The 9,949-nt window shown below is 43.8% G+C and overlaps 1 protein-coding gene across 2 annotated transcripts in view; it reads right to left on the bottom strand.

Annotated features, from left to right (window-relative positions):
- The window catches only part of PPP2R2C (protein phosphatase 2 regulatory subunit Bgamma), a 342,978-nt gene that overhangs the window by 44,832 nt on the left and 288,197 nt on the right, over window positions 1-9,949 (bottom strand). For both annotated transcript variants that reach the window (XM_019526512.1, XM_019526513.1), the window contains exon 6: window positions 8,333-8,497. In XM_019526512.1, coding sequence (XP_019382057.1) covers window positions 8,333-8,497 — 165 coding nt within the window. The remainder of the gene's footprint in view (window positions 1-8,332; window positions 8,498-9,949) is intronic.

Genomic DNA, 9,949 nt, shown 5'->3' with positions numbered 1-9,949 from the left:
CCCCCCCCCCCCCCCCGTAAGTTTATACCTTGACTGTAAGCTGCTTAGGATAAGTATGCATGTCTGTAAAGAAGTACCTACAAAATAATTAATAATAGCAGTCAAGAATTGCATGTGATTTCTCCTTCCTGATGTTAATTTCAGGAAATGAAAAAAAGATGAGGTCACAACTCTCCCTTATTTGGATTGTAGCTTCCAGCATTGCTAATGCTGATACTTTAACTGCTGTTTGCATTGATCCATTACTGGAGCTGCTTTCCAGTATTCTGGGATTTTTCTATATAGTGCTATTGTACCTGTGCCCTGAATAAGGGGTGCCTGGGTAACGACCTACTATTATGTATTTTATGGTATATATTATTTGAGTTGCCATTAGAGCTTTGAGTATAAAATCCCATCTGACATCCCTACCCATATCCCTTTGGACAACTGACACTACCTCTTCCCATAATCCTGTACTATCGTATATTCTCTGCAAGCATGGAGATGCACCTGTTTTTTCACTCAGCTGGATATTTAGGGCTAAAACTTCCCTGTTATTTGAAACTCTAATACAGTGGATTAATTCCATACATGTCTTTCTATGGTTACTGATTGAGCTTTAAGGATATCATAACTTTCATAACTATTTATGCCTACACACCCAACATTCAATAGGCATTATATTAAGAGGAGGCATAATAAGTATCAGATGTAGGTGCTAACTGCATTAAAGAAAGCAAGTGGGAGGACTGCAACATGAACACATTTTGACAAAACAACAGCACCTCTGAACATTTCCACCTTTATATCAAGTGGCTGGTATCTGAAGACACCAGTTCAGGGCATTATTTGAAATGGATTTGGTGGTCTGAGTTCATTTCCACATTAAACAGGGTGCATGAACTGACAGCCTGCTGGTAGTCTTGGCAGAAGCAGCATGGGAAAAGCAGGAAACCTTCATATCCTCTACATCAGGACTGTGACAGTGGGGAGGGAACCCTTGAGTGTGGCTGTTGTGCATGCTGAACAAGGTAACTAATGGACCAGACATTGTATAGCTATGCTACAGCACTGCTCCAACTGGGCTAACCTCCCCTGCTTCCCAGTGCTTTCAGACATTCCTTGAGTCAGTGATTCTCAACCAGGGTGCTACAGTTGCTGTGGTCTTTCTGAGCTCTGTGCAACATAAAAATTGCTCTATTTTTCTGTACTCAAAACTGAGTGAAATCTAAGAGCTGGCATTTTCCAAAGAGTACCTTGAATCTATTGAGGGGTGCCTCATAAAAGGTTGAGAACCACAGCCTCGACTCTAGCAATCTACCAGCCTTCAAGAGCACTGAGATTTGTTACTGTTTTATGTTAGTGTGAATTACATTTATTTATACAGCATAGTGTGCTGCTTCATATGACTATACTAATGATAGGTAACCTCTCTAATACGCTTGCAATCTACATAAGACTTAATGCAGGAAAGATTCTATGACAGGGTGAAGAAAAAGGAGTGACATTTTAAGAGAGGGGCTCATTTAAGTCCTTTGCTATATGTTATTAATTCTGAAATATATTAGATCCTGGGGCTGGTGTCTGGAACAAAGGCTGCAATAGCGTTAAGTGAGAAATTGAAGTGAAAGAAGTTAATTTTGCATTGGGATTTGCAGGTGTGGAACAAGTTTGCAAAGTCCAAGAAGTAGTTCTACAGGGAGCAGTGGACAAGCTAAGATGGCAGAGAAGAGGACTGTGTGCACAAATACAGCAAACAGAAAACACTGGTATCAAGAGACCTAATATTCACATTATGCAGAGATGGTTCTGCAAGCATTTGAAGTCCTAGCTGACTCATTGTTAAGATTCATGCTTTAGATTGCTGCAGAATTTAGGTAATTACTGTTGCATGTCAGAGAGCTATATTCAAATCAATCCCATCAGCAGTACTCAGTTCCCCTCCTTGTAATACTTTGAAAGTTCTATCTTTAACCTTATCAATTTTTGTGTTGAACATGCTCTACAAACTCAGTTTCTCAATGAGCTCGACTCCAGTTCAATGCAGCAATGCTACATTAAATGGCTATTTTCTAACTCACAGATCTGGAAAATAGGGTTTAATCAATGCCCATTAGACCTTGCTCTCCCTTCTGGCATAAAATGCCTACTTTTCATCCAGCTTTACTTTATTGTTGTTTTAATGGGCTATGATTGGCATTTGGTACCGTGTTGCACAGGAAAGATTATTTAACAGGAAGAAATGGAAGTACTTTAAAACAGAACAATGTAAGCAGAACAGAAAAAACAACAAAAGACCCAGTTTGTCATGCTCTCATTTCATCACAAGGTATTCAGTTCCTCCTCCAAGTACAAAGGTGTAGATCTAACAAAGACAAAATACTTCTTCGTATAAGAAATTGTTCTGGAAGGATAGTCTTCAGGAATAAATAGTTGCCTCCTAAGAGGTGCTGAACCCGTGTATTTTTTCTTGCAGCTAATGGACCTAAGTATGGCAGTTTTATTCAGTGTCTGCTCAGGTAAAAATTCAATCCTGTACAATAGCCTACCCACAAACTGCATGACATTTAACCTCTCCAAGGCTGCTTATTTACCATTCAGAAGACCTGACTGCCTCAGTAGGAGGCCTTTTGTTTCCACTGCACAGGAATGGAAGGAATTCCACTAGAATTTGCAGTTTCTCAGTGAAACTCTCAATGAGCATAAGGATGTTGAGGATGCACCAAGGACTTGATTCTGTGATGTGTAAAATGCCCCAGGAAGGCTGAGTCCCCAGGGTGTGTCTGAATTAGAGCTGCAGTTGCTCATTACACTCTCAGCTTCTCAGGAAAAACTGGCACCCAGCGGTATAGGGAATGGCAGCTTTGTGCCCTAAGTAGCCAGCCATGTGACACCCAGGACTGCTGTCCCAGTTGCCACCCCTTTAGTTATGCTACTGCTGGCCAAACAACAATAGGGCAAACTTCAGAAGTCCAGGTGGTGCACAAAGAAAAGTGCCGAGGGCTCAGGGTTAAAATCCCAATCTGCATTACCACATACAGTGCAATGAAGAGCTAGATGACTGGGACAAGGAGAGGTGCAGTAGGACAGTCCAGAACAATGGGTTGTCCATTACAGAGACCATACTAAGGATAAAAGAGCAAAGGAAGGATAGGAACAATAGCAAGAAACCAGTCTGGTTGAACAGTGAACACTTCATTGACTTGAAAATTAAAAAGAAATCTCATAAAAAGTGGAAAATTAACCATATTACTAGGGATGAGTATAGTACAGGTACACAGAGATAAAATTTTAAAAAATCTTAGGTACAAATTAAGATACAGCGAGATATGAAAGACAATAAAAAGCATGTTATAATTAGGTCAAATTAAGAGGAAAAACGAGGCACTTGTAGGCCCCTTGGTGAATGGGAAGTAGACTCTAATAATGCGTGATGAGGCTAAAATATTTAATGCCTTTTTAATTGCAGTCTACAGGTTATCTGTCAGGTGATGAGTGCTGTTAACAGCCAGGATAGGGAAGGACATAATCACCTGAGAATATGAAAGAACAGGTTAGAAATTATTTGAACAAACTGGATGTTGTTAAGTCAGCAGGATCAAGTATGATTCATCTTACTGCACTCAAAGAATCTGCTGAGGTGACCGTAGAGCCATTGATCATTATTTTTGTGAACTCATGGAGATAAAGGAAGATCCCAAAAGACTGGACTAGGGCAATATAAGGCCCACCTTTAAGAAGGGGAAGGACAAGTATATGGAGAGTTACAGACCAGTCTGACCTCAGTACCAGGAAAGGTCATGGTGCAGGTCTTCAAGGAATCTATTTCTAAACACTTGGGGGAGAACATGGTGATCAGGAGGAGCCAACATGAATGTCTCAAGAGTATCAAGAGTAAGTCAGGCTTACCTAACCTAATTTCCGTCTATAATGAAGTGATGGGTTTTGCAGATGGGGGAGAGAATTGGATGCAATATACCTCAACTTTAGCAAGATTTCAACAGTGTCTCTATGACATGCTCATTAGTGAGCAAAGGAAATATAGTATATAATCAGGGCTGTCTAATGTGGTAGCCCAAAGGCTGCATCTGGCCTAAAAGGGGTTAGTGTACAGCCCATGGGCTCCTGCCTGGCTGCCACGCCTCACATTGTGCCTGTTGCTGTGGCAGCCAGAGTCTCTAGGGCAGGGAAGAATGATGAGAAGGGCTCAGTGACCCTGTTGTCAGTGTGAGGAGGTGGGGAGGGGGAGGATCACACTGCTAACACAGCAGCACCAGTCAAGGATGGAGAAAGGCTTGGCTTGCGTTGCCCACATGGTGGAGAGTGGCTGGGCTGGCCATGCAATATAGTTCCCAGGGAGCCCATGCAGTTTGCAGCCCCTATGGCATGTGACCTACATGGCATGCACTCTTTTATCTGTACCCAGTGCAGTGTATGGCCCCCAGCCACTTTGAAGTCAGCCCTGGTCTAGATGAAACTGCTCTAAGGTGGATGCTGCTACTCTAAGGTGGAAACTAAGATGGATGCTACTACTCAACTGGTTGGATCATCATGCTCAAAGGGTAGTCATCAATGGCTCAATGTGAAAGTAGAAAGAGGTTTCAAGTTAAGTTCTCTACAGTGTCTGTCCTGGGTCAGGTGCCGTTCAATATCATCATATGTTATATGGAGGACGGAACTGCAGGTATGCTTACTAAATTTACAAGTAATCCCAAACAAGCCGAGGCGGGCTTCAGCTTCTTAGACAACGACCCACACGTCAGGACGAGACACATGCTCGGATAGGATGGGCTTCACCTTTCCCCCAAAGGTAAGCGTGTGTAATCTTCTAGGTTGGTTGATCTCCTCCGGTGGGCTTTAAACTAGGCTCGTTGGGGGAAGGGGAAGACGGCAGAGGAAGCCTTAGACCAACAAACCAAGCATCACCCGCAAGAGCAGCCCAGCCTAGACTGATGACGAGCAGAACAAATACCCAGGTAAGCAACAGGGGCCCGGGTAGTACTGGGATTAGGGGGGCAGTGCGTGCATCTTCAGAAGGCCTCAAATGCCTCTACACTAATGCTCGCAGTATGGGCAACAAGCAGGAGGAACTTGCCCTCCTGCTAGCTAACACCAACCCAGACATAGTGGGGCTCACCGAAACATGGTGGGACTCAATGCATGACTGGGTGGTGAACATCAAGGGCTATAGGCTGTACAGGAGAGATAGGACAGGGAGGAAAGGTGGGGGTGTGGCGCTCTATGTCAAGGAGCAGTACACATCCTCAATGAGTAGTACTGTGTCAGGGGAGGAGCAGACTAAAGTGCTCTGGGTTAGAATACAGGGAGGTCAGGGAGAAAGGGACTTAACAGTGGGAGTCTACTACAGACCACCCAAACAAGGAGAAGAGCTAGACCAGGAATTCTTAAGTCAGCTCACGGAGGCAGTTAGGTCAAAGGATGTGGTCATCACGAGTGACCTAAACTTTCCAGACATCTGCTGGGAGGAGCAGTCAGCCAGGTCTGACCGCTCACGTAGGTTCCTAGCTGAGATACAGGACCTCCATCTAACCCAGGAGGTGCACAGCCCCACCACTGGAGACGCCTTGTTGGATCTGGTCTTGGCCATGGACCTGGTGGGGGGACTGTAGGTGCTCGACCACCTGGGCGACAGCGATCATCGCCTGCTGGAATTCACCATCTAGTGCAAGGTGGTGAAGACCTGCAGCAAGGCAGCAGCCATGGACTTCAGAAAGGCGGTTTTCAATGAGGTAAGGAGACTAGTGGGGGAGACACAGAGGTCCCAGGGTGGGGGGGAGTTGGGTGTCCGAGAACAGTGGTTGTTCCTTAAGGAGACGATCCTCCAAGCCCAAAGGGATCCTACAGGGATCACAGGAGGCAAGAGGGCGCAAAGACCCCCATGGCTTACCAAAAGCATCTGGAAATGTCTCCAAGCTAAAAAGGATGCGTACACCCATTGGAAGGGAGGGGCCATCACCAGAGAGGACTATACCTCGGTTGCTCAGGGCTGCAGGGGGGGGGGTCAGGAAGGCCAAGGCAGAGATGGAACTGGGACTAGCTACCCAGATCAAGGACAACAAGAAGTCCTTTTTTAAATACACAGGGGTACCGGGTAATGTGAGGCCTCTGCAAGACACGCTAGGAAATCTGGTCATTGCATCAGACAGCAAAGCTAACCTATTTAACAATTTCTTTGCCTCCATTTTTCTGAGTAGGGACCTGGTCATCCCCCCATGGGGATCCCCGTAGGCCCTGTGGGAGGCACACCCAGGCCTAGGATCAACGAGGACCTAGTCAGGGAACTTCTGGAGGGACTGGACGTATTTAAACCAGCAGGTCCTGACAATCTCCACCCCAGAGTGCTGAGGGAATTAGCAGAGGTTATTGCGGGACCTCTGGCATGGCTTTACGAGCACTCATGGTGCTCTGGCAATATGCCGGAGGACTGGAAAAGGGCCAATGTGGTTCCCATTTTCAAAAAAGGGAGGAAGGAGGACCCAGGAAACTACAGGCCCGTTAGTCTTACCTCGGTCCTGAGGAAGCTTTGTGAGAAAATTATCCTGGCGTATGTCCATGAGGGGCCAGCAGGGGAGACTATGCTTAGGAGCAACCAACATATGTTCATTAGAGACTGGTCCTGTCAGACCAACCTGGTGGCCTTCTATGACCAGGTCACAAAATCCTTGGATGCAGGTGTCGCAGTCGATATAGTCTTTCTGGACTTTAGGAAAGCCTTTGACACGGTCTCTCACCCCATTCTCATTAAAAAAATTGGAGACTGTGGTGTCGATGCCTACACAGTCAGATGGGTCACTAACTGGCTGGAGGGCCGCACCCAGAGAGTGGTGGTGGACAAGTCTTATTCAACCTGGAGGGACGTGGGCAGTGGGGTCCTGCAGGGCTCGGTCCTCGGGCCTGCGCTGTCCAACATCTTCATCAGCGACTTGGACAAAGGGGTAAAATGCACCTGTTCAAATCTGCAGATGATACTAAGATGTGGGGGGATGTGGGCATGCGAGAAGGAAGGAATAGGCTGCAATCAGACCTAGACAGGTCACAGGGGTGGGCGGATGAGAACAGGATGGGTTTCAACACTGACAAGTGCAAAGTGCTGCACCTGAGGTGGAAGAACCAGCAGCAGATCTACATGCTGGGGAACTCCCTTCTCGTCAGTGCAGAGACAGAAAAGGATCTTGGAGTCATTATTGAGGCCAATATGAACATTACAACTCTGGATTTAAGTGACTAGATGGCACTTAATTTTTTTTTTTTTTTGGATCTAGGCTTTTTTAATATATAAGGGTGTTTCAGAAACTCATAGCAAAATGGCTACCCATACTGTATATCTGCAATAAAGCTGGAAACTACACAGCATTGCACACAACACACTTTTATTTCAAAATTCCCATTACTTTCTGAAACATCCTTGTATGTGACAAGTATCCTCTCCATCAAATAGCTCAGTAGTTTTAAAACTAACCTGTTTAATTTCTTCTCTGGCTAGATGTCAAAAGCCTTCACTATCATATTCTCTTTTATCTGGATGAAACTGAACTAATAGTCAGATGAGTACATTATGAATTATATACCTCACATAATCCCTTACAAACTGTTCATAAAGCAAGATAGCTTCATGTTAACATTTTTTTCTTCTGTGATCATGAACTTACAATAACCCCATTTTTCCTTTGCAGATTCCACATTCCCCATTTGGCCTTCAGATAAAATACTTAAACCTCCTTAAAACAAATCTCAAGATATATAAAATCATATCACGATAACTAGGGCATAGCTTTTATAGCATCAAACTTCCTTATTCCTGCTGTTCAATTTTGAAATAACCTTGGAACATTTGAGACTGCTTAGAAATTTATATTCACCTGAGAAAAGTCTGGGGCCAAATTTTCAAGACAGACTTTCATCCACCCTAAAGATACTTCCCTGCATTTCTGTTTGCAGTACAAGCAATGAAAATGTACTTATCCCAGCACTCAAAAAGCAGTTTCACATTTAAACTGAGCAATCATTTAATAGACCCTCCATAGAGGAAATATCTAATTTATTGCCAGCTATCTGTCTTTTGATAGAGGGTTGTGGGTTTTTCACTCCACATCGTAAAACAAATTACATAGTTAGAGGAGTGGTTGCAATCAAGTTCATAAACAACTCTTGCACACATTCAACAATTTGCTCTGTTCAATTTGTCCAATCTTCATGATTTTGCTGTGGTACCATTTTCTAAAATGTACCTGCAGCTGACAAGCTAAAACATTTGCAGGTACGCATATGCTGTCTATAAATAATAAGCTTTTAACAAATGCTTGTGGTGAGACACAGCCTAGCTACTTACGTTTGGAATGTTTGTCACAGAGGGCTGACGCCCTCATGTCACAGAGTCTCAAGGAGCCTTTGCTGCTGCTGTAGACGAAGAGATTGCAATGATGGGGATGAAACTCAGAGGCAGTAATCACTTCCGTCAGGTCCTCCATATTGGCTGGCTTTATATCTACAATGTCTGAATGGAAGTTTTATTAAGGAAAATGGAATTTATTAAGGAAAATTATGACCCTTCCCTTGAAGAAAATGTTTGTCTAGACATTTGACGTAAGTATATAGACAAACAGATTACACTTTCAGATGAATCATTCTTATTTGTTTGAGAACAGAAATTCAATGTTATACCATTTGTCAGTAGGCTTTTTTATGTATATACTATGAAGATAGTTCTATTTTTATAATTATATTAATTTAGGAACACCGTCCATTAAACACTTCAAGTAGGTGTCATCAGTAAGTCCACACTGGCAAGTACTTTGCAAATGGTGATGTCAAATATTGCAGAGCAGTTCAGAGGATTTAGATCCCTATCTTTCATTAAAACTAAAAGAAAATGAGCAGGTAATCACTATCACCAATATTCTCCTGTAAACCAGTCCTGTATCTTCAACAACACTGAATAATAAGGACTAATATACATTTCACTTTGTTCTTACCTGACTGCTTCTAAATAACTATCCTCTTCCGCTCTTTTGCTCTCAGTCTCCCCTATTTCACTAGCTTCTTGTCCATTACTTTATTGAGGAAACAGAAGAATGGGAAGTGCAACAGGAGACCAGCCTGGCTAGTCATCAATCACTTCAACGAGTTGAAACTCAAAAAGGAATCCTATAAAAATGTCAACTTGGGCACAGCACTAGTGAAGAGCTTCTATATCAAAAGTAAGAGGAAGACCAGAGAAATCATAGGTCACATATGGAATGCAGAAGGCAATCTAACTACAGATGTTGCAGAGAAACCTGAAGTATTTAATGCCTTTTTTACTTCAGCTTTCACAAACATGGGCAACTATCAGATGACAAATGCAGTCAGTAGCAAAGACAGGGAAGGAGACAAACAATCTACAGTAATAGCAGAACAGGCTAAGAATTACTTAGAGAAGCTAGATGCTTTTAATTTGGCCGGTCTGGATGGAGTGCACCCTAAGGTACTGATGGAATTAGCTGAGGTAATTTTGGACCCATTGAGGTCAGGTGTATGTACTATGATACACCTCACACCAAGATTTGGAGTGAGGTGGGCACGTTAGTAGGGAAGGACAGATTACAACAGGACCTGGATAGGTTACAGGGGTGGGCTAACAAAAATAGGATGGGTTTCAATACAGACAGGTAGAGGGTGCTGCACTTGGGCAGTAGGAACCAGCAGCACACTTATAAGATGGGAAACTCCTTCCTCGAGAGCATGGTGGCAGAAAGAGATCTTGGAGTCTTTATTGACTCCAAGCTGAACATGGGCCGACAATGCAAGGTCACAGTCAGTAGGGCTAACCGTACTTTGTTGTGCATCCACAGATGCATCTCAGGCAGGGCCAAGGAGGTGATCCTCCCCCTCTATGCAGCCCTGGTCAGGCCGCAGCTGGAGTACTGCATCTAGTTCTGGGCGCCGCACTTCAAGAGGGATGTGGACA

The sequence above is a fragment of the Gavialis gangeticus genome, unplaced genomic scaffold (genome assembly GCF_001723915.1).
Source record: "Gavialis gangeticus isolate Ggan-Ray unplaced genomic scaffold, GavGan_comp1, whole genome shotgun sequence".
In the NCBI taxonomy this organism is placed as follows: Eukaryota; Metazoa; Chordata; order Crocodylia; family Gavialidae; genus Gavialis; species Gavialis gangeticus.
This window is presented reverse-complemented; position numbering and strand designations above follow the sequence as displayed.